We start from the raw sequence: 25,415 nt of genomic DNA, 5'->3' as shown, positions 1-25,415 counted from the left end.
TCTGTACAGTGCACAAGAAACAATTCTTTTCACTGTACACTAATACGTGACAATAATAAATTAAATCAAAAGTCCAGAGCTCCACACTAGGCACTGTATCTGGGCCTGGGGCAGAGCTCCACGCTAGGCACTGTATCTGGGCCCAGGGGCAGAGCTCCACGCTAGGCACTGTATCTGGGCCCAGGGGCAGAGCTCCACGCTAGGCACTGTATCTGGGCCCAGGGGCAGAGCTCCACGCTAGGCACTGTATCTGGGCCCAGGGGCAGAGCTCCACGCTAGGCCCTGTCTCCGGGCCCAGGGGCAGAGCTTCGTGCTGGGCCCTATGTCCAGGCCCAGGGGCAGAGTTCTGTGCTGGGCCCTGCCTCCGGGCCCGGGGACAGAGCTCCGTGCTGGGCCTGTTTCCGAGCCTGGGGGCAAAGCTCCGTGCTGGGCCCTGTCTCTGTGCCCAGGGGCGGAGCTCCGTGCTGGGCCCTGTCTCCGTGCCCAGGGGCGGAGCTCTGTGCTGGGCCCTGTCTCCGTGCCCAGGGGCGGAGCTCTGTGCTGGGCCCTGTCTCCGGGCCCAGGGGCAGAGCTTCGTGCTGGGCCCTATGTCCAGGCCCGGGGGCAGAGTTCCGTGCTGGGCCTGTTTCCGGGCCCGGGGGCAGAGCTCCGTGCTAGGTCCTACATCCAGGCCTGGGGGTGGAGCTCTGTGCTGGGCCCTGACTCCGGGACCAGGGGCAGAGCTTCGTGCTGGGCCCTATGTCCAGGCCCGGGGGCAGAGGACACAGCCTCAGAATAAAGGGGGGGGCGGTTTAGAACGGAGTTGAGGAGGAACTTCTTCACTCAAAGGGTGGTGAATCTCTGGAATTCTCTGCCCGTTGAAGTGGTGGAGGCTGCCTCGCTAAATATTTTTAAGACGCGGATTGATGGGTTCTTGATAAGAGAGGGGATTAAGGGTTATGGGGAGAGGGCGGGAAAGTGGAACTGAGACACGACAGATCAGCCATGATCTTATTGAATGGCGGGGCAGGCTCGAAGGGCTAGATGGCCTACTCCTGCTCCTATTTCTTATGTTCTTATGTTATGTTCCGTGCCGGGCCCTGCCTTCGTGCCCGGGGTGGAGCTCCGTGCTGGGCCCTGTCTCTGGGCCCAGGGGTGGAGCTCCGTGCTGGACCCTGTCTCTGGGCCCAGGGGTGGAGCTCCGTGCTGGACCCTGTCTCCGTGCCCGGGGGCGGAGCTCCGTGCTGGGCACTGTCTCTGGGGGCGGAGCGGCTCCCGTTCTCGGTTCTGCCGCCGCTGCATCTGATTGGTTCCTGGAAGAGCCAAGCAGCGCCTCTCCTGCAGCCCCCTGCTTCTGATTGGACGTTCTGACAATGTGCCGCGCTCCGATTGGTTAATGCTTCCGCAGGGCGGAGCTTCCAGCAGGGCGGGGCTGCGTCCAATCGGAGCGCGCTGTCTCCGGGCTGCGATGTCCGAAAGAGGAGGCGGGGACTCCTGACAGACAGCTGGTACAGCCAGTAGGAGGGCGGGAACTAGTGCGGCCGAGCCAATAGCGAGCGGGTGCGGCTCACTGAGTTTAACCGTCAGAGCGCGAGAGACAGAGAGAGAGACAGAGAGAGACACTGAGAGAGACAGAGACAGAGAGAGAGAGACAGACACTGAGAGAGAGAGAGAGACACTGAGAGACAGAGAGAGAGACAGAGAGAGACACTGAGAGAGATAGAGAGACACTGAGAGAGAGAGAGACAGAGACAGAGAGAGAGAGACAGACACTGAGAGAGAGAGAGAGAGACACAGACACAGACACTGAGAGAGAGAGAGACACTGAGAGAGATAGAGAGACACTGAGAGAGACAGAGAGAGAGAGAGACACAGACAGAGAGAGAGAGAGAGACACTGAGAGACAGAGAGAGAGAGACAGAGACACAGAGAGAGACACAGACACTGAGAGAGAGAGAGAGACACTGAGAGACAGAGAGAGAGACACAGACAGAGACACAGAGAGAGACACTGAGAGAGAGAGACACAGACAGAGAGAGAGAGAGAGACACAGACAGAGAGAGAGAGAGAGACACTGAGAGACAGAAAGAGAGAGAGACAGAGACACAGAGAGAGACACAGAGAGACAGAGAGAGAGAGACACAGACAGAGACACAGAGAGAGAGAGACACAGACAGAGACACAGAGAGAGAGACACTGAGAGACAGACAGAGACACAGAGAGAGAGAGACACTGAGAGACAGACAGAGACACAGAGAGAGAGACACTGAGAGACAGACAGAGACACAGAGAGAGAGACACTGAGAGACAGACAGACACAGAGAGAGAGAGACACTGACAGACAGACAGAGACACAGAGAGAGAGAGACACTGACAGACAGACAGAGACACAGACAGAGAGAGAGAGAGACACTGAGACAGACAGAGACACAGAGTCACTGAGACAGAGAGGGAGATATAGAGAGATAGACAGAGACAGAGTGGCAGTGATAGTGTGTGAGAGAAAAGGAGCAGAGTGCCTGAGGGGACACAGAGAGAACGATTGCCTGGTATAGGTGTCTGGACCCAGGTAGAGGTAGTTATGAAACAGAGCTGAACACCTATAAATAGCAGCACTGCAAAGATATACAAACCCAGAGAGATAGCAGTGATTTATAATATAGTGTACAAACTCTCATTCAGTGACCCTACAGGAAGGACAGGTAAACAGAGAGAAAGTTTGCAGTATAAATACAGAACAGGTTGCAGCATTGTCAGATCAGTCAGTGAGTGACCAGTAAGGGGACTGAGACACCAGCAATTCTCAAAGATGGCATCATTCTGTCCTAAATGTACCAAACCTGTCTACTTTGGTAAGTGCACCATCCTCAGAGGACCCTGTCTGCTTTACAGAATACAACTGGCTTTATTTAATGAAATCACTGATCAGGAGGAGGTGAATGATCCCTGATACGTTTGCTCCATATTTATTAATGTTTCTTTGTATTTAGTTGTTGAATGGAAAATATTTCCTATGGGATCAAACTTCTCCAGGTCAAGTGCTTTACTGGATATAAGATTGGAAAGAAGTGTGTAACTTCATTTGAGAGAAAAAGGTTATGTTTTTTTCAGAAGTGGTTTCCATGCTGTGCCTCAGAACTTGGCAGTCAATTGTTTATTAATATTATATTCCTCCCTCTGGATTTCTTTATTTTTAAACAGCCTTTTAGAGTTTTTTTTATTGGGCAATGGGGAGATTGTTTATGCAGCCAGTAACAAGAGTGCACTGAGGTGAGTCTTTTACAAAAAAATTCTAAATAATCCCCTCTTCTCTCCCAGTGACAATAACTCTCCTAATAAATATGGAAAAGAGAGGGAGACCAAGATAATGCTGGATTGGGTAGGTGAGGTGGCTCTGCCCATCTCAGAGAGAGGGAATGGGAGATAGAGAGGAAGTGGGGAGCTGGAATAAGCCCTCTTGGGGTAAGAGAGAAAGAGGGGCAGTAGGGAGCAGGCACCATCGCTCTCTTTCACACTTACAGCTTGTTTTATTTACCTATGTGACTTCAACTTTCTTCTAAAAGTCTTTATTTTACCATCTAAAACCCTCCTGGGCTTTCATATTCACAAACTACTGCTGTCACAACGATGACCAATAGGTTAAAGTTTATCTAAAGGGCTTTCTTTTCCTTTTATCCCTGTCAGAACAAGTCTTTTGTGAGGACATTTAAAGCAGAGAGCTCTACTTGGCTCTAAGGTAGAAGGAGAAAATATATTGTGGAGAAAATTTGTTATCTCATTTGTTCCCCTTTGGTTTTTCTTTAATTGACACGACTCTGGAAGTATCTGTCCGTCCGTATACAAGCTTTTGTTTTGGCTGTTATTGTATGTGTGCTGTGATGTGTAGAAAAAAGTGGAAGTCCAGTTAATCCCAAAGGTTAATCTTTCTCGAGTTAGAGTTTGCTCTAATATCAGTCACTGGGGGTGGATGCCAGAGAAGAAGTGGGTGAATGAAGGAAATCTCTTTAATTGTTGCTGTTGGCCACCTAGCCAGTGCTGAGTCCCTTGTTTCTCGAATATCCTCAAATGGAGATTTTATTTTCAAATGACCTCAGAAATCAAAAAACAGCCTTTGGGAAAATCTCAGATGAGCAAATGGAAGATAAATGATTGAAGCCCTTGCTTGGGATGCTGATTGTCAGTGAACTATGGTAGTTAGGGAAAAAATTATAATGTTAGATCTGCCTTCTCGACCCATTGTGGAGCTTTATTTAGTTCAGAGTTGGAGCGATGGAACCTTGTGATTATCTAAAATTGTGTGGAATGTAACAACTTGGAAAGAGGCTAATTGGCTCAACCAGTCTGCATTCATTTCATTCTCTTTCCATCTTTCTCATTACAATCTGCTAACCTCGAATTATAGAAACATACAGTGCAGAAGAGGCCCTTCAGCCCATCGAGTCTGCACTGATACACAAACTCCTGATCTCCCACCCAATCCCGTTTACCAGCACTTGGCCCATATCCCTGAATGTTATGATGTGCCAAGGGCTCATCCTTATATTCTTTTCAAAGTCAAGTGTTTATCTTGCATTCCCCTTAAATTCTATTCAAATATGTTAGTAAATGTCACATACTCACCCCTATCTGAGTAAAGACTTCTTCTGAAATTTTTATTGGATTTATTACACCTCATGGTTGGTTTGAAGCATCTTCTTTACAGCTATCCCATCAAATCTTTTTTGACGTTTTAAAGGCCATGCACACAACACTCCAGACCTGAGCCCCACATGTTCACATCCATATTATTTTCCTCCTTTCTAGGTATTTCTTTTCTGTCCCTCCTAGACCCTACTCTTCTAATGAGATGCTTCCTTTAATTTCCCCACTCTTGTGTATTCTGCCCTCCCAATTCCCTATCCCTGCACTCCTTAACCTACCTTCTCTTGCTGCTATCCCAGACTTGACTGCCTCTTAGATAAGCATCAAGTTCCCGTGTATGTAGTTTCAGATTTTGTTTTTAATGTTTCTATGAAGCACCTTGCACAATATAAATATATTTTTTTTGTACTTGGCCACTCTCAGACTCCAGTGCTCTGTTGAAAGGAGTCTGTGAGTCTGTAAACATTGGAACCCTGCTGACCCTGATATCTTCCATTTATCTTGGTTAAATATTTCTCTGTCATTGAGTTCTGATACATTGCCAAGAATCTGGACCTGAACCCAGTCAGGAATCATTAACATTCCCGCTATTTCCACTTGGATTGAAAGACTGATCCTAACACTTCATTAATTGGAAGAGCTTGACTGTGGCCCCAGTGGGCCCAGGAGTGGGAGTGGGGGTGGGGCGGGGGTGGGCGTTGGGGGCCGGGGGCTGGGGTGGGGAGGAGAGGGGGGCTGCCGGGGTGGGCCGGGTTGTGGGGTGCTGGGTGCCCTGGTGGTTGGGGTGGGGGGGGGGGGGGCCGGGGGCCCTGGGCCCTGGTTTGGGGGGGGGGGGGGTGGCGGGGCGGTGGGCAGTGGGGCCCAGGAAGCGCCTGGCCGTATTTTAAAGGTAATCCGACACTTGAGCCAAAGGCAGGCTGCTGTAAGGGATGATGGGAAGGAGACTTAGCAGACTGAACCACATTCTTTGGAACAATGAAACCACAGAATTTGCATAGTTTTATCAACAAAATGTATGAACAATAAGGTTCCTAAAGCCACTTTATGAACAGGACTGTTCCAGTGTCCTGATAAGATAGTTCTTTTCAGATGTGAGAATTTTAGCTGTCTGGTTCACATATTGATGTGAATGTAAATAAGTGCCTCGGGTTGCTAAGCTCCGGGGAAGAAGCATCCAGATTCTTTGCATCAATGAAATAACTGAAGGGTTTGATTGTGGGTTTGATCAGTCTGACAGAGCATGGCCTGGGTTAGAGACAGATATCTGAGCTTTCTCGTTTGATCCCTGAAGTCATGGAGAGACCCTATCGAATTTGCCTCTACCACCACCGATGGCAGCCGATTCCACTCACCCACCACCCTCTGAGTGAAAAACTTAACCCCTGACATCTCCTCTGTACCTACTCCCTAGCACCTTAAACCTGTGTCCTCTCGTAGCAACCATTTCAGCCCTGGGAAAAAGGCCTCTGAGAATCCACCCGATCTATACCTCTCAACATCTTATACACCTCTATCAGGTCACCTCTCATCCTTCATCTCTCCAAGGAGAAAACATTGAGCTCTCTCAACTTATCCTCATAAGGCATGCCACCCTATCCAGGTGACATCCTTGTAAATCTCCTCTGCACCCTTTCAATGACTTCCACATCCTTCCTGTAGTGAGGCAACCAGAACTGCGCACAGTACTCCAAGTGGGGTCTGACAAGGGTCTTCTAAAGCTGCAGCATTATCTCCCGACTCCTAAACTCAATCCCTCGATTAATGAAGGCCAGTACACCATACGCCTTCTTGACCACATCCTCTACCTGCGAAGCCAGTTTGAGAGTCCTATGAACCCGGACCCCAAGATCCTTCTGATCTTCCACATTGCTCAGAGTCTTACCCTTAGCATTATACTCCTTCATCCCATTTGACCTGCCAAAATGGACCACTACACGTTTATCCAGGTTGAAGTCCATCTGCCACATCTCCGCCCAGTCTTGCATCCTATCTATGTCATGGTGCAACTTCCGACATCCCTCCAGACTATTCACAACACCTCCAACCTTCATGTCGTCGGCAAACTTTTACCAACCCATCCCTCCACTTCCTCATCCAGGTCATTTATAAAAATCACAAGGAGTCAGGGTCCCAGAACAGATCCCTGGGGCATTCCACTAGTGACTGACCTCCATGCAGAAAAAGACCCATCCACAACCACTCTCTGCCTTCTGTGGGCAAGCCAGTTCTGGATCCACAAGGCAACGTCCCCTTGGATCCCATGCCTGCTCACTTTCTCAATAAGTCTTGCATGAGAGACCTTATCGAACGCCTTGCTGAAGTCCATATAAACCACATCTACCGCTCTTCCTTCGTCAATGCGTTCAGTCACATTTTCAAAAAACTCAACCAGGCCCGTAAGGCACGACCTGCCCTTGACAAAGCTGTGCTGACTACCTTCTTCATGACTGAAGAAACGAGGTGTGCTGGTTCCCAAAAAAAACTACTGTTTTCACTGGCTAATTTACTTTTCTTCTTCCCATAACAGCGGAAAGAGTCAGCTCACTGGGTAAAAACTGGCACCGATTCTGCCTCAAATGTGAGCGCTGCAATAAGACCCTGTCAGCAGGTGGACATGCACAGGTAATGTACAGCTGGATCATTCCTGCCAGGATAACTCCTTAATACTGCCTAATACTGGACAGAGTGAGGCGGGGGGAGGAGGGCGGCGAGAGTGAGGGGGGCTTGTACAGTCTGCACTAACTCTCCAAAAGAACATCTTACCCAGGACCACTCCCCTGACCTATCCCCTAACCCACACGTTTACACTTCTTAGGACACTGAGAGGTGATTTTAACATCACATTGTGCCCATTTTTAAGAACATAAGAACATAAGAAATAGGAGCAGGAGTTGGCCATCTAGCCCTTCGAGCCTGCCCCGCCGTTCAATAAGATCATGGCTGATCTGAAGTGGATCAGTTCCACTTTCCCGCTTTCTCCCCATAACCCTTAATCCCCTTGTCTATCAGAAACCTATCTACCCGTGACCTAAATATATTTAGCGAGGTAGCCTCCACCACTTCAACGGGCAGAGAATTCCAGAGATTCACCACCCTTTGAGTGAAGAAGTTCCTCCTCAACTCTGATCTAAACTGCCCGTCCCTTATTTTGAGGCTGTGCCCCCTAGTCCTGCTATCCTTTCTGAGCGGGAAGAATCTCTCTACCTCTATCCTATCCATCCCTTTCATTATCTTATACGTCTCTATAAGATCTCCCCCCCCCCCCATCCTTCTAAACTCCAACGAGTACAGACCCAGTCTATTCAATCTCTCCTCATAGGCTAACCCCCTCATCTCCGGTATCAGCCTAGTGAACCTTCTCTGCACTCCCTCCAAGGCCAATATATCCTTCCGCAAGTGCAGCGACCAAAACTGCACACAGTACTCCAGTTGTGGCCTCACCAGTGCCCTGTACAGTTGCAGCAAGACCTCTCTGCTTTTATATTCTATCCCCCTCGCTATAAAGGCCAACATTCCATTCGCCTTCTTGATCACCTGCTGCACCTGCAGACTGGGTTTTTGCGATTCGTACACAAGGACCCCCAGGTCCCTCTGCACTGTAGCATGCTGCAGCTTTTCACCCTTTAAATAATAATCCCTCCTATTATTATTTCTGCCAAAGTGGATAACCTCACACTTACTAACATTATACTCCATCTGCCAGGTCCTCGCCCACTCACTTAGCCTATCCAGATCCCTCTGCAGACTTTCCACACCCTCCACGCAATTTGCTTTTCCACCCATCTTCATGTCATCAGCAAATTTCGTCACCCTACACTCAGCCCCCTCCTCCAGATCATCTATGTAAATGGTAAACAGTTGAGGCCCCAGCACCGATCCCTGCGGCACTCCACTAGTCACCGACTGCCAACCAGAACAGCACCCATTGATACCAACTCTCTGCCTCCTATTAGACCGCCAATCCTCTATCCACGCTAACACCTTACCCCCAACTCCGTGCACCCTAACCTTTTGCAGCAACCTTTTGTGAGGCACCTTATCAAACGCCTTTTGGAAATCTAAAAACACCACATCCACCGGTTCCCCTCTGTCTACTGCACTAGTCACATCCTCATAGAAATCCATAAATTTGTTAAACACGACTTCCCCTTAATGAATCCGTGCTGCGTCTGCTCTATCAAACCATTCTTTTCTAGGTGCCTCGCTATTTCTTCTTTGGTGACAGATTCTAGCATTTTTCCAACTACAGACGTTAAACTAACCGGTCTATAATTCCCTGCCTTTTGTCTGCTACCTTTTTTTAAACAGCAGCGTAACATTAGCCATTTTCCAACCTTCTGGCACTTCCCCGGAATCCAGCAAATTTTGATACATAATTACTGAGGCATCCACTGTCACCTCTGCCATTTCCTTTAGAACCCTGGGATGCATTCCATCCGGTTCTGGGGACTTGTCCACCTTCAGTCCCATTAGTCTATCAAGCACTAGTTCTCTAGTGACAGTAATTGCATTAAGGACCTCATCTCCTACCATCCTTCTATCTTTAATATCCGGCAAGCTATTCGTGTCCTCCCCTGTGAAGACCAACACAAAAACTTATTTAAAGCCTCAGCCATTTCCTCATCTCCCACCGTTAAGTCCCCCCTCTCGTCCTCCAAGGATCCAACATTCACTCTCGCCAGTCTCCTCTTTATATATTTGTAAAAACCTTTACTGTCATTTTTTATATTTAGACTATGAAGCTAAACTAGCTCTATCTTTCCTTTCTTTATCACCTTCTTAGTCATTCTTTGTTGTTTTTTAAATCTTTCCCAATTTTCTACTCGCTCACTACTTTCAGCCACTCTGAACACATCAGCTTTTAATTTAATACACTCCTTTATTTCCTTCGATAACCACGGCTGGTTATCCCTTCTCCTACATTCCTTCTTTACCATTGGAATATATTTCTGCTGAGCACTGAAAAAGATCTCCTTAAAAATCCTCCACTGTTACTCAGCCGTCCTACCTACCAATCTGCGCCCGCAATCTACATTCACCAATTCCGCTCTCATCTTATCATACTCCCCTCTGATCAAACAGAGGACGCTCGTTCGGGACCCTACTTTCTCATCCTCCATCTGCATCAGAAATTCAACCATACTATGATCACTTGTCCCAAGAGGATCCCTCACAATAAGATCCCTAATTCTTCCTGCGTCGTCACACAGTACCAGATCTAAGATACTCTCTCCCTCGTAGGTTCTGTTACATACTGTTCAAGGAAACTATCCTGACAGCATTCCAAGAACTCTTCCTCAAGCCCACCGCGTGCACTGTCTGAGAGTGTGGTGGAGACAGATTCACACAGCGAGTGGTTAGGATCTGGAATGTAGTGTATGAGAGTGTGGTGGAGACGGGTTCAAACGGGATAATTATCCGGAGAAAACATTTGCAGAGCTCAGGAAAGTTTGGGAAGTGGGACTAGCTATTGCAGAGAGCTGGCATGACATAGTGGGCTGAATGGCCAAATTCTTTGCTATAACCATTCTATGATAACGATGATTTGGTTTTTTTTTAGCATGATGGAAAGCCTTATTGTCACAAGCCATGCTATGCCACACTGTTTGGACCCAAAGGTTAGTGAATGTTGCTTGCACACAATTTCAGCTGAGTCTGGGTATATCACATGCTCTCATGATGACTGCTTGTTTGGTAGGAGACTAGAACAGCACTTGTGGTAGAACATAGAACATAGAACATTACAGCGCGGAACAGGCCCTTCGGCCCACAATGTTGCGCCGACCAGTCTTATTTTTAAAAGAAAAACATTGACCCACTAATCTAAACCAATCCCTTTTCGTCCATAAACCTATCCACCAATCTCTTAAACGCCCCCAAACTAGGCGCATTTACAACTGCAGCAGGCAGGGCATTCCAGTCCCTCACCACCCTCTGGGTAAAGAACCTGCCCCTGACATCCGTCCTATAACTACCCCCCCTTAATTTAAAGCCATGCCCCCTCGTGCTAGCTTTCTCCATCCGAGGAAACAGGCTATCACCATCCACCCTATCTAAACCTCTAATCATCTTATATGTTTCTATAAGATCCCCTCTTAGCCGCCTTCTTTCCAGCGAAAACAACCCCAAATCCCTCAGTCTCTCCTCATAGGACCTCCCCTGCATACCAGGCAACATCCTGGTAAACCTCCTCTGCACCCTCTCCAAAGCCTCCACATCCTTCCTGTAATGTGGGGACCAGAACTGCACACAATACTCCAAGTGCGGCCGCACCAGAGTTGTGTACAATTGCAACATGACGCTGCGACTCCTAAATTCAATCCCCCTACCAATAAACGCCAAGACACCGTACGCCTTCTTAACAACCTTATCTACTTGATTCCCAACTTTCAGGGATCTATGTACACATACACCTAGATCCCTCTGCTCCTCCACTCTATTCAAAGTCCTCCCTTTAGCCCTATACTCAACACATCTGTTATTCCTACCGAAATGGATTACCTCACACTTCTCCGCATTAAACTCCATCCGCCACCTCGCGGCCCAGCTCTGCAACCTGTCCAAGTCACCCTGCAAACTTCGACACCCTTCCTCACAATCTACCACACCTCCGACTTTGGTGTCATCAGCAAACTTACTAATCCACCCAACTATACCCTCATCCAGATCGTTAATAAAGATTACAAACAGCAGTGGCCCCAAAACAGATCCCTGAGGCACACCACTCATAACCGAACTCCATGATGAATAATTACCATCAACCACCACCCTCTGTCTCCTATCTGCTAACCAATTCCTGATCCAAGTACCTAAATTACCACCAATCCCATACATCTGCATTTTCTGCAGAAGCATACCATGGTGAACCTTATCAAACGCCTTACTAAAATCCATATATACCACGTCTACTGCCTTACCCCTATCCACCTCTTTGGTCACCTTCTCAAAGAACTCAATAAGGTTAGTAAGGCACGACCTTCCTGCTACAAAACCATGCTGACTATCTCTAATCAATTCATTACTCTCCAAATAACTATAAATCCTATCCCTAATAATTCTTTCTAAAACCTTGCCCACTACAGAAGTAAGACTCACTGGTCTATAATTCCCAGGGAAGTCTCTGTTCCCCTTCTTAAACAATGGGACAACATTCGCTGTCCTCCAATCTTCCGGTACTATACCAGAGACCAACGACGACCTGAAGATCAGAGCCAGTGGCTCTGCAATCACCTCTCTTGCCTCCCATAGAATCCTAGGGTAAATCCCGTCTGGACCAGGGGACTTATCTATTTTCAACCCTTCTAGAATATCCAACACATCCTCTGTATCAACTGCAATACTTTCTATTTTACACCCCTTCACCCCAGTGACCTCCTCAGCTACATTCATATTGTCCTGCGTGAACACCGAAGAGAGATAATGGTTCAATGCCTCTCCAATCTCTTCCGGTTCCACACACAACTTCCCCCTACTGTCTGTCACTGGCCCTAATCTTGCCCTAACCAACCTTCTGTTCTTGACATACCTATAGAACGCCTTAGGATTCTCTTTAATCCTATCAGCCAAAGTCATCTCATGCCCTCTTCTAGCCCTTCTTAACTCCCTCTTCAACTCCCTCCTAGCCAATCTAAAGCTTTCTACTGCACTACCCGAGCCCTCAAGCCTCATCCGAACATAAGCCTCCTTCTTCTTCCTAACCAACAAATCAACTTTTTTTGTGCACCACGGTTCCCTAGCCCTACCAATTCCTCCTTGCCTGACAGGGACATACCTATCACAGACCCGCAGTAGCTGCTCCTTGAAAAAACTCCACATTTCAGACGTTCCTAGTCCCTGTAATCTCCTAGTCCAACCAAGTTCCCTCACCCACCAACGTCCCCATGTTAAGTAAGTATTCTATTGAAATGGTACTCTATCAATCTGAACTTGGTGCTACTTTGTATGTAAGCAAAACCTCCCTCATTGTATTGTGGACAGGGGAGAGAGGCAAGCCTGAGATCCTTTATTCTGTTGCCATCTTCCCCTAAGCGGAGGTGTTTTCCCAGACCCTCACTTTGTGAGCTCAATTTCAAAAGTGCGTTGCAGCAAACTCTCTCTTTAGAATTAATTGTATTAATATTGTTTATTTATACCAAGGGAATTGCCACAACTTCATACACACTCCAGACACACCACATGCCACACACAAAGATAAGAGGGAGAGGTTTATACAGTTATTCATAACTTAAAAGAAAAAGAACCACAGATCTGGATATCAATTCACATTATTTGTTGAGTCAGAACCCACTGAGAGTTCCTTCAGAGGAGTTACAGTTTCAGCATGTTCAGCGAATGACACCAGGAATTACAGAACCCTTTTAAAGTTCAAGGTAGTGCAGCGAGATTCTCTCTTCCACCTTCTTCCTTCAGGAAAAAGATACAAAAGTCTGAGGTTACCTACCAACCAACTCAAGAACAGCTTCTTCCCTGCTGCTGTCAGACTTTCAAGAACATAACACAAGAAATAGGAGCAGGAGTAGGCCATCTAGCCCTTTGAGCCTGCCCCGCCATTCAATAAGATCATGGCTGATCTGAAGTGGATCAGTTCCACTTTCCCGCTTTCTCCCCATAACCCTTAATTCCCCTGTCTACCAAAAACCTATCTACCCGTGACTTAAAAATATTTAGCGAGGTAGCCTCCACCACTTCAACAGGCAGAGAATTCCAGAGATTCACCACCCTTTGAGTGAAGAAGTTCCTTCTCAACTCCATTCTAAACTGCCCGCCCCTCATTTTGAGGCTGTGCCCTCTAGTCCTGCTATCCTGTCTAAGCGGGAAGAATCTCTCTACCTCTACCCTGTCTATCCCCTTCATTATCTTATACGTCTCTATAAGATCCCCCCTCATCCTTCTAAACTCCAACGAGTACAGACCCAGTCTATTTAGTCTCTCTTCATAGGCCAACCCCCTCGTCTCTGCTATCAGCCTAGTGAACCTTTCTTTTGAATGGCCCTACCTCGCATTGAGTTGATCTTTCTCTACACCCTAGCTGTGACTGTAACACTACATTCTGCATTCTCTCATTTCCTTCTCTGTGAACAGTATGCTTTGTATAGCGCACAAGAAACAATACTTTTCGCTGTATGTTAATACGTGTGACAATAATAAAATCAAATCAAAGATGAGGTTGGTACCTAGAAAGAGTCAAAATCCTGGGTATTCCCTCTCTAACAGTACTATCAGGGCGTAGTAACAGTACTAACAGGAAGTTCCTCAGGAAACGCAGTGGTTGAGGAAGGCAGCTCACTACCATCCTTTGAAGAGCAGCTAGGGATGGGCAATAAATGCTGGTCTAACCAGTGACAACCACATCCCATAAATGAATAAAATAAAATTGGTCTGCTTGGCAAGTGATAGCAGTGAAATGGGCTTTGAGGGAGGTTTAGACTTGATGCAGGCTATTGGTCAGCCTGGAGTCTTGCTTTGATGTATGCAGGCTGGAGGTTAAACAAGTCTGCAGATATAATATTAAAACTTCCAAAAGGCCAGAAGTTTAGGTCATGTGAACCTGCTTGTTGATGCATCAGTTACAGGCTAATGAACACTTCCTAACCATCTGCTCAAAATCCAGAGGAAACCTTTGATGGCTATTGGCACCTCTGCAAGTGTGACAAGTTTTGTTGGCTCTTCCTCTATTATTGGTGAGGCTGAGGAGACAGATTGATTGCTGGTAACTGGTTTATTGATTGTCATAGGGCGGCATAGTGGTTAGTACTGCTGTCTTACAGCGCCAGAAACCCAGATTCAATTCCAGCCTTGGGTCACAGTCTGTATGGGGTTTGCACATTCACTGTCTGCGTGGTTTTCCTCCAGGTTCTCTGGTTTCCTCCCACAGTCCAAAGATGTGCGGGTTAGGTTGACTGGCCATTTTAAATTGACGCTAGTTTCAGGGGGATTAGCAAGGTAAATATGTGGGGCGACAGGAAAAGGGCCTGGGTGAGATTGTGGCCGGTGCAGGCTCGAAGGGCTGAATGGCCTCCTTCTGCACTGTAGAGATTGTATGGGATTCTAATGTGTTCTCTCAATGAGAAGGGAGATTTCACAGGGATGAGGGTTTGGTCTTCTGGCTGCTATTGAAAATTTACACAAACTGTAGCCAACCGTTTTTAATTCATTGGATAAAAGCAAATTCCTGCAAATGCTGGAATCTGAAATCAAAAGAGAAAATGCTGGAAAATCTCAGCTGGTCTGGCAGCTCCTGTAAGGAGAAAAGAGAGCTGAAGTTTCAAATCCAAATGACCCTTTGTCAAAGCTAAAAGTTAAAGCTTATTTATTAGTCACAACTACGGCTTACATTAACACTGCAATGAAGTTACTGTGAAATTCCCTTAGTTGCCACAGCCCGGTGCCTGTTCAGGTCAATGCACCCAACCAGCTTTCAGAATGTGGGAGGAAACCGGAGCGTCCAGAGGGAACCCACCCAAACATAGGGCGAATGTGCAGACTCCGCACAGACAGTGAGCCAGGCTGGAAATCGAACCTAGGTCCCTGGCGCTGTGAAGTAGCACTGCTAACCACTGTGCTATCCAGAAAGTGGGAGATATTTATCCTGCAGGGAAAGGGAAGGAAAGCTGAGTCCTAGCCACAGAAACCTGAGGAAAAGACTGTTAATGACAGTCCACAGAGAAGAAAAGATGTGAATGGCCAAATGGCAGAGAAGCTGAAATGAGGAGGTAAACTGTGACATGAAGATGTTGGGGCAAGAGGAAATGGATGAGAAAAGGGGAAGCAGGGGGAGAAAAGGTAAGGGAAGGGGTAAAGTAGGGGGAAAGAGTGGGGGAAAGGGAAGAAAAATGAAGAAAGACAATAAAGAAATAAAAGGTAGAGAACACTAAAAAACTAAATAAAATAGAATGAAAACAAAAGGGTGGAGGTGGGGTAGAGCGAATCACCTGAAGTTGTTGAATTCGATGTTGAGACTGGAAGGCTGTAAAGTGCCCAGCTGGAAGATGAGAAACTGTTCCTCCAGTTTGTGTTGAGCTTCACTGGAACATTGCAGCAGGCCAAGGACAGACGTGGGCATAGGAGCAGGATCATGTGTTAAAATGGCACCTTCGGTCTGTGCGCAAAGTGATCACTCAGTCTACACTTGGTCTCTCCGATATAGAGAAGACCACAACTTCACTTCCAATTTCCACCCCTCCATCACCTTCACCTGGTCCATCTCGGACACTTCCCCTTTTCTAAATTTTATCTCTGTCCCATCCATTTCCCCTCCCCTTCCCCCAACATCTTCATCCACGTAGAACATTACAGCGCAGTACAGGCCCTTCGGCCCTCGATGTTGTGCTGACCTGTGAAACCAATCTAAAGCCCGTCTAACCTACACTATTCCAATATCATCCATATGTTTATCCAATGATCATTTAAATGCACTTAATGTTGACAAGTCCACTACTGTTACTGGCAGGGCATTCCATGCCCTTACTACTCTGACTAAAGAACCTACCTCTGACATCTATCCTAATCTATCACCCCTCAATTTAAAGCTATGTCCCCTCATGCTAGCCATCTCTATCTGAGGAAAAAGGCTCTTACTGTCCACCCTATCTAATCCTCTGATAATCTTGTATGCCTCTATTAAGTCACCTCTTAACCACCTTCTCTCTAATGAAAACAGCCTCAAGTCCCTCAGCCTTTCCTCATAAGACCTTCCCACCATACCAGGCAACATCCTGGTAAACCTCCTCTGCACCCTTTCCAATGCCTCCATATCTTTCTTATAATGCGGCGACCAGAGTTGTATGCAATACTCCAAGTGCAGCTGCACCAGAGTTTTGTACAGCTGCAACATGACCTCACGGCTGCAAAATTCAATCCCTCTACCAATAAAAGCTAACACACCGTACGCCTTCTTAACAACCTTATCAACCTGGGTGCCAACTTTCAGGGATCTATGTGCATGGACACTGAGATCTCTCTGCTTATCCACACTACCAAGTATCTTACCATTAGCCCAGTACCCTGTATTCCTGTTACTCCTTCCAAAGTGAATCACTTCATACTTTTCCGCATTAAACTCCATTTGCCACCTCTCAGCCCAGTTCTGCAGCTTATCTATGTCCCTCTGTAACCTGCAACATCCTTCCACACTGTCCACAACTCCGCCAACTTTAGTGTCATCTGCAAATTTACTAACCCATCCTGCTACGCCCTCATCTAGGTCACTTATAAAAATGACAACAGCAGTGACCCTAAAACAGATCCTTGCGGTACACCACTAGTAACTGAACTCCAGGATGAACATTTCCCATCAACCTCCACCCTCTGTCTTCTATCAGCTAGCCAATTTCTGATCCAAACCGCTAAATCACTCTCAATCCCATGCCTCTGTATTTTCTGCAATAGCTTACCATGGGGAACCTTATCAAACACTTTACTGAAATCCATGTACACCACGTCAACTGCTTTACCCTCATCCATCTCTTTGGTCACCTTCTCAAAGAACTCAAACTTTGTGAGGCATGACCTACCCTTCACAAAAGCTTGTTGACTATCCCTAATCAAATTATTCCTTTCTAGATGATTATAAATCCTATCTCTTATAATCCTTTCCAAAACTTTGCCCACAACAGAAGTAAGGCTCACCGGCCTATAATTCCCAGGATGGTCTCTGCTCCCCTTCTTGAACAAGTGGACAACGTTTGCTATCCTCAAGTCTTCTGGCACTATTCCTGCAGACAATGACGACATAAAGATCAAATCTCCTCCCTAGCTTCTCAGAGAATCCTAGGATAAATCCCATCCGACCCAGGGGACTTATCTATTTTAATTCTTTCCGGAATTGCTAACACCTCCTCCTTATGAAGCTCAATCCCGTCTAGTCTAATAGTCTGTATCTCGACAACATTGTCTTTTTCCTGTGTGAATACTGACGAAAAATATTAATTTAGCGTCTCTCCTAACTCTTCAGAGTCCACGCACAACTTCCCACTACTGACCTTGACTGGCCCTAATCTTACCCTAGTTATTCTTTTATTCCTGACATACCTAGAGAAAGCTTTAGGGTTTTCCTTGTTTCCTTACATGCCCTGTTTATGAACAGACCTCCCACTCATCTCATGAAGGAGCAGCGCTCTAAAAGCTTGTGGCTTGTGCTACCAAATAAATCTGTTAAGAATATAACATAAGAAATAGGAGCAGGAGTGGGCCATCTAGCCCTTCGAGCCTGCCCCGCCATTCAATAAGATCATGGCTGATCTGAAGTGGATCAGTTCCACATTCCCGCTTTCTCCCCATAACCCTTAATTCCCTTGCCTACCAAAAACCTATCTACCCGCGTCTTAAATATATTTAGCGAGGTAGCTTCCACCACATCAACGGGCAGAGAATTCCAGAGATTCACCACCCTTTGAGCGAAGAAGTTCCTCCTCAACTCCATTCTAAACTGCCTCCCCCTTATCTTGAGGCTGTGCCCTCTAGTCCTGTTGTCTTTTCTGAGCGGGAAGAATCTCTCCACCTCTACCCTATCCATCCCCTTAATTATCTTATACGTCTCTATAAGATCCCCCCCTCGTCCTTCTAAACTCCAACGAGTACAGACCCAGTCTGTTTAGTGTCTCTTCATAGTCCAACCCCCTCATCTCCGGTATCAGCCTAGTGAGCCTCCTCTGCACTCCCTCCAAGGTCAAAATATCCTTGCGCAAGTACGGTGACCAAAACTGCACACAGTACTCCAGCTGCGGCCTCACTAGTGCCCTGTACAGTTGCAGCAAGACCTCCTGCTTTTATATTCTATCCCCCTCGCTGTAAAGGCCAGCATCCCATTCGCCTTCTTGATTACCTGCAGGCTGGGCTTTTGCGACTCATGCACAAGGACCCCCAGGTCCCTCTGCACCGTAGCATGCTGCAGCTTTTCGCCTTTTAAATAGTAATCTCTCCTACTATTATTTCTGCCAAAGCAGATAACCTCACACTTGCTAACATTATACTCCATCTGCCAGGTCCTCGCCCACTCGCTCAGCCTATCTAGATCCCTCTGCAGACTTTCCACACCCTCCGCACAATTTGCTTTTCCACTCATCTTTGTGTCATCAGCAAATTTCGACACCCTACACTCAGCCCCCTCCTCCAGATCATTTATATAAATGGTAAATAGCTGAGGCCCCAGCACCGATCCCTGCGGCACTCCACTCGTTACCAACCGCCATTCAGAATAACACCCATTGATACCAACTCTCTGCCTCCTATTAGACAACCAATCCTCTATCCACGCTAACACCTTACCCCCAACTCCATGCCCCCTAACCTCCTGAAGCAACCTTTTGTGCGGCACCTTATCAAACGCCTTTTGAAAATCGAGAAACACCACATCCACCAGTTCCCCTCTATCCACCGCACTAGTCACATCTTCGTAGAATTCCAATAAATTTGTCAAACACGACTTCCCCGTAACGAGTCCGTGCTGTGTCTGCTCTATCAAACAATTCTTCTCTTGGTGCCTCGCTATTTCTTCTTTGATGACGGATTCAAGCATTTTTCCAACAACAGACGTTAAACTAACTGGCCTATAATTACCTGCCTTTTGCCTGCTACCTTTTTTAAACAGCGGCATAACATTAGCTGTTTTCCAATCTTCCAGTACTTCCTTGGGATCCAGCGAAGTTTGGTAAATAATCACTAAGGCGTCCACTATCACCTCTGCCATTTCCTTCAGAACCCTGGGATGCATTCCATCCAGTCCTGGGGACTTGTCCACCTTCAGTCCCACTAGTCTATCAAGCAATATCTCTCTAGTGACAGTAATCACATTCAGGCCCTCAACTCCTACCATCCTTCTATCTTTAATATCCGGCAAACTGTTCGTGTCCTCCTCGGTGAAGACTGAGACTTCTAACTGTGCATCCCTAGTTGGAAGTCTCATGACACCAGGTTAAAGTCCAACAGGTTTGTTTGGTAGTAAACACTGCTAGCTTTCGGGGTTTGCCCCTTCGTCAGGTGAGTGGGGAGTCCTGATCATAAACAGGGCATGTAAAGGCGCACACAGTTTACAGAATACTGATTAGAATGTGAGTCTTTACAGCTAATCAAGTCTTAAAGGTGCAGACAATGTGAGTGGAGATAGCATTAAGTGTAAGTTAAAGAGATGTGTATTGTCTCCAGACAAGACAGTTAGTGAGATTTTGCAAGCCCAGGCAAGTCACGGGGGTTACAGATAGTGTGATATGAACCCAAGATCCCGGTTGAGGCCATCCTCATGTGTGCGGAACTTGGCTATCAGTCTCTGCTCAGCGACTCTGCGCTGTCGTGTGTCGTGAAGGCTGCCTTGGAGAATGCTTACCCGAAGGTCAGAGGCCGAATGCCCGTGACCACTGAAGTGTTCGCCAACAGGAAGAGAACAGTCTTGCCTGGTGATTGTCGTCAACAGTAACTTCATTGCATTGTTAATATAAGCCTACTTGTGACACTAATAAACAAACTTAAAAACTTCTGTATCTAACTTTTGGAAAACGAAAATTGAAAGTTAGTTATAGAATCATATAATTCTATATTTCTATAACTCTATAATGAAGCCCTTCAGCCCATCGAGTCTGCACCGACCACAATCCCACCCAGGCCCTATCCCCATAACCCCATGCATATACCCCAACTAGTCTCCCTAACATTAAGAGGCAATTTAGCGTGGCCAGTCCACCTAACCTGCATCTTCTTGGGGGTCATGCCTTCGATTGTCTCAGTCCCAAACTCTGGATTTCCATCCCAACCCTTCTTTGTCTCCTCTTCATGGTAAAGCTTTTGATCATCAGGCCTAGTGTCTCCTTTGTGGCTTGAAGTCACAGTTTGTTTGAATGCTCCTCTGAAGCAACGTGGGACATTTTTTCATATTAAAGGTGTTATCTACAAACTTGTTCTGCTCAATGGTACAAGGCAATCTTATATGTCCAACCTCTGTGAATCTTTTGAACTAGTTTTTTTTTGACAGTGAAATAAAGCGGTGGTAAAAATGTTAAAGGTGGAATTTAATTGAAGTAAATTTGTTCGGATTGTCTGCTCACTGTTCCCTTTACCTCCACAGGGGTCAATATTGGTGATGGTGGCTCTTACATTTATCAAATAGATTCATCGGCAGAACCACCAGTCAATGCGCTGATGCAGAATCTCCCTGTCAATTCTTCTGACCCTTCCAGATCTGCATCACCAGCATCAGCGCAGAGTACTTTGGTCAAACCCCCACCACCAGTGAGAACAGTAATTCCTGCACCAAAAGCACAATCCCGAGGTAAGAAGTATTTCAATGTGCACTTATGATGCCAAGGCATGCAAGACATGGGCCAAGTAGAGTAATAGAATCGCAGAGGCTTACAACATAGAAACAGGCCTTTGGGCCCAACTTGTCCATGCTGCTCTTTTTTTTAAACTGCAAACCTAGTCCCAACTGCCTACATTTGGCCCATATCCCTCTATGCCTATCTTACTTGTGTAACTGTCTAAATGCGTTTTAAAAGACAGAATTGTACCCACATCTACTGCTATCTCTGGCAGCTTGTTCCAGACACTCACCACCCTCTGTGTGAAAAAATTGTCCCTCTGTACACTTTGTATCTCTCCCCTCTCACCTTAAACCTATGCTCTCTAGTTTTAGACTCCATCTAGCTGATCTGTGCCCCTCATTATTTTATAGACCTCTATAACATCACCCCTCAGCCTTCTACACTCCAGAGGAAAAAGTCCCAGTCTATCCAGCCTCTCCTTATAACTTAAACCATCAAGTCTCAGTAGCATCCCAAGTAAATCTCTTCTGCACTTTTTCTAGTTTAATACTATCCTTTCTATAATAGGGTGACCAGAATTGCACACAGTATTCCAAGTGTGGCCTTACTATTGTCTTGTACAACTTCAACAAGACATCCCAACTCCTGTATTCAATGTTCTGACCGATGAAACCAAGCATGCTGCATGCCTTTTTCACCACTCTCCACCTGTGACTCCACTTTCAAGGAGCAATGAACCTGTACCCCTAGATCTCTTTGTTTGGTAACTCTCCCCAGTGCCCTACCATTAACTGAGTAAGTCCTGCCCTGGTTCAACCTGCCAAAATATATCACCTCACATTCATCTAAATTAAACTCCATCTGCCATTCGTCAGGACTTTGATCCTTCACCAAATCCAATCTGTCATGTTTGACTAATGAGATTGAATTCTTTGATAAAGTAACAGTGAGGTAATAAAGGCAGTGTGCTGGATTTGTGTGTGAATTTTCAGGTGGCATTTGATAAAATAACACTTTGATTTGCAGATTGAAGCTCATGGAATTAGAGTGGCAGTAAGTGCATTGACACAAAATTAGCTGAGAGACTAGTGAACAGTTGTTTATCAGACTGAAGGGAAGTGTATGCAGTGATGTTCCCCCACGGATTGCCACCACTGCTTCTTTTGATGTATATCAATCACCTGAGCATCATTGCAAAATGTGCATTAACACAAAGCTTGGCTGTGCCATAAACAGTTTTTAAAAATTTATTCACAGAATGTGGGTGTCAGTGGCTGGCTAGTATTTATTGCCCATCCCTAGTTGCCCTTGAGACGGTGGTGAGCTGCCTTCTTGAATCGCTACAGGCCACAGTGAGGTGGAGAGAACACAGAAAAACTACAGCGCAAACAAGCCCTTCGGCCCACAAGTTGCACCAAACATATCCTTACTTACTAGGCTTACCTATAACCCTCCATCTTACTAAGTCCCATGTACTCATCCAGGAGTCTCTTAAAAGACCTATCGAATCTGCCTCCACCACCACTGCCAGCAGCAGGATGGTAGCAGAATTCAGGAAAGTAAGGATCGGAGAAGAAGGAACCATGTAATGGATAAAATTTAATGCAGTGAGATGTGACTGCAATGTAAAGTTAAAGCACATGGGATTGCAGGTAATGTCTTGAGATGGATAGAAAGCTGATTAGCAGATAGGAAGCAAAGAGTTAGCATAAATGGGCCTTTTTCTGATTGACAGTCAGTGACTAGTGGGGTTCCGCAGGGATCTATGCTCAGACCCCAATTGTTGACATTATATATGAATGATTTGGAAGAGGGAACTGACTATTATCTCCAAATTTACAGATGATACAAAGTTGGGTGGGAGGGTGAGCTGTGAGGAGGATGCAGAGATGTTTCAGTGTGATTTGGACAGGCTGAGTGTGTGGGTATCTGCATGGCAGATGCAGCATAATGTGGATAAATGTGAGGTTATCCACTTTGGGAGCAATAATAGGAAGATAGATTATTACTGGAATGGGTGTAAATTGAGAGAGGTGGATACTCAATGTGACCTTGGTGTCCTCGTGTATCAGTCGCTGAGAGTAAGCGCGCAGGTACAGCAGGCAGTAAAGAAGGTAAACGGTATGTTCACCAATGCCCTGCGGCTGTGTAGGGCATTGGTGAGGCTGCAGCTGGAGTACTGTGTGCAGTTTTGGGCGCCGTACTTACACAAGGATATTTTAGCCTTGGAGGGAGTGCAGAGGAGGTTTACTAGGCTGATGCCGGAGTTGAGGGGGTTGAGCTATGAGGAGAGGCTGAATAGATTAGGCTTGTACTCGTTAGAGTTTAGAAGAATGAGGCGAGATCCCATTGAGACGTATAAGATGATGAATGGGATGGATAGGATAGAGGTGGAGAGGCTCTTCCCGCTCAGAAAGGATAGTAGGACTAGGGGGCACAGCCTCAAGATAAAGGGGGGGCGGTTTAGAACAGAGTTGAGGAAGAACTTCTTCACTCAAAGGGTGGTGAATCTCTGGAATTCTCTGCCCGTTGAAGTGGTGGAGGCTGCCTCGCTAAATATTTTTAAGACGCGGGTTGATGGGTTTTTGATGAGAGAGGGGATTAAGGGTTATGGGGAGAGGGCGGGAATGTGGAACTGAGCCACGACAGACCAGCCATGATCTTATTGAATGGCGGGGCAGGCTCGAAGGGCTAGTTGGCCTACTCCTGCTCCTATTTCTTATGTTCTTATGTTCATAGTGAGAGGGTTTGAGTATAGAGATAGGGATGTTTTGCTGCAATTGTACAGGGCGTTGGTGAGGCCACACCTGGAATACTGTGAGCAACTTCCATATCCTTATCTGAGGAAGGATGCCCTTGCTATAGAGGGAGTGCGGCGAAGATTTACCAGACGGATTCCTGGGATGGCAGGTCTGTGTTATGAGAATAGACTAAGTCAGCTAGGATTATATTTGGGGCGGCACAGTGGCACTGTGGTTAGCGCTGCTGCTTCACAGCTCCGGGGACCTGGGTTCGATTCCCGGTTTGGGTCACTGTCTGTGTGGATTTTGCACATTCTCCTCGTGTCTGTGTGAGTTTCCTCCCAGGTGCCCCGGTTTCCTCCCACAGTCCAAAGATGTGCGGGTTAGGTTGATTGGCCATGTTAAAATTACCACTTAGTGTCCTGTGATGCATAGGTTAGAGGGATTAACAGGTAAAATATATAGGGATATGGGAGTAGGGCCTGGGTGGGATTGTGGTCAGTGCAGACTCTTTCTGCAGTGTAGCGTTTCTATGGTTCTATATTTACTGGAGTTTGGAAGAGTGAGAGGGGATCACATAGAAACTTACAAAATTCTAAGTGTTAAGACAGGATAGATTCAAAAAGAATGTTCCTGATGGTGGGGAGAGTCCAGAACTAGGGGTCATAGTTTGAGGATAAGGGGTAAACCTTTTAGAACTGAGGTGAGGAGAGATTTCTTCACCCCGAGGATGGTGAATGTGTGGAATTCACTCCCACAGAAAGTAGTTCAGACCAAAACGTTGTCTGATTTCAAGAAGAAATTAAATATACCTCTTGGGGCTGAAGGGATTTTTTTTATTATTCATTCATGGGACATGGGCTTAACTAGCCAGCATTTATTGCCCATCCCTAGTTACCCTTGAGAAGGTGGTGGTGAGCTGCCTTCTTGAATCGCTGCAGTCCATGTGCTCTGGGTTGACCCACAATGCTGTTAGGGAGGGAATTCCAAGATTTTGACCCAGCGACTGCGATGGAATGGCGATATATTTCCAAGTCAGGATGCTAAGTGACTTGGAGGGGAACTTACAGGTGTGATGTTCCCATTTACCCGCTGCCCTTGTCCTTCTAGATGGAAATGGTTGTGGGTTTGGAAGGTGCTGTCTAAGGATCTTTGGTGAATTACTGCAGTGAATCTTGTAGATGGTACATAGAACATAGAACATTACAGCGCAGAACAGGCCCTTTGGCCCACGATGTTGCGCCGACCAGTTAAAAAAACAATGACCCACTAGCCTATACCAATCCCTTTTCATCCATAAACCTATCCATAGATCTCTTAAACGCCCCCAAACTAGGCGCATTTACAACTGCAGCAGGCAGGGCATTCCAATCCCTCACCACCCTCTGGGTAAAGAACCTACCCCTGACATCTGTCCTGTAGCTACCCCCCCTTAATTTAAAGCCGTGCCCCCTCGTGCTAGCTTTCTCCATCCGAGGAAAAAGGCTATCACTGTCCACCCTATCTAAACCTCTAATCATCTTATATGTTTCAATAAGATCCCCTGTTAGCCGCCTTCTTTCCAACGAAAACAACCCTAAATCCCTCAGTCTCTCCTCATAGGACCTCCCCACCATACCAGGCAACATCCTAGTAAACCTCCTCTGCACCCTCTCCAAAGCCTTCACATCCTTCTTGTAATGTGGGGACCAGAACTGCACACAGTACTCCAAGTGCGGCCGCACCAGAGTAGTGTACAGTTGCAACATGACGCTGCGACTCCTAAATTCAATCCCCCTACCAATAAACGCCAAGACACTGTACG

The 25,415-nt window shown here is 46.5% G+C and overlaps 1 protein-coding gene across 4 annotated transcripts in view; it reads left to right on the top strand.

The window, feature by feature from the left end:
- Positions 1-2,210: 2,210 nt before the first annotated feature.
- The window catches only part of LOC145337676 (cysteine-rich protein 2-like), an 86,999-nt gene continuing 63,794 nt past the window's right edge, over positions 2,211-25,415 (top strand). For all 4 annotated transcript variants that reach the window (XM_080182498.1, XM_080182497.1, XM_080182496.1 and 1 more), the window contains exons 1-4: positions 2,211-2,831; positions 7,148-7,242; positions 10,181-10,238; positions 20,675-20,878. In XM_080182498.1, coding sequence (XP_080038624.1) covers positions 2,789-2,831; positions 7,148-7,242; positions 10,181-10,238; positions 20,675-20,878 — 400 coding nt within the window. In that variant the 5' untranslated portion in view covers positions 2,211-2,788. The remainder of the gene's footprint in view (positions 2,832-7,147; positions 7,243-10,180; positions 10,239-20,674; positions 20,879-25,415) is intronic.

Source organism: Carcharhinus amblyrhynchos, unplaced genomic scaffold (genome assembly GCF_965287045.1).
Source record: "Carcharhinus amblyrhynchos unplaced genomic scaffold, sCarAmb.v2.hapA scaffold_58, whole genome shotgun sequence".
Taxonomy (NCBI): Eukaryota; Metazoa; Chordata; class Chondrichthyes; order Carcharhiniformes; family Carcharhinidae; genus Carcharhinus; species Carcharhinus amblyrhynchos.
This window is presented reverse-complemented; position numbering and strand designations above follow the sequence as displayed.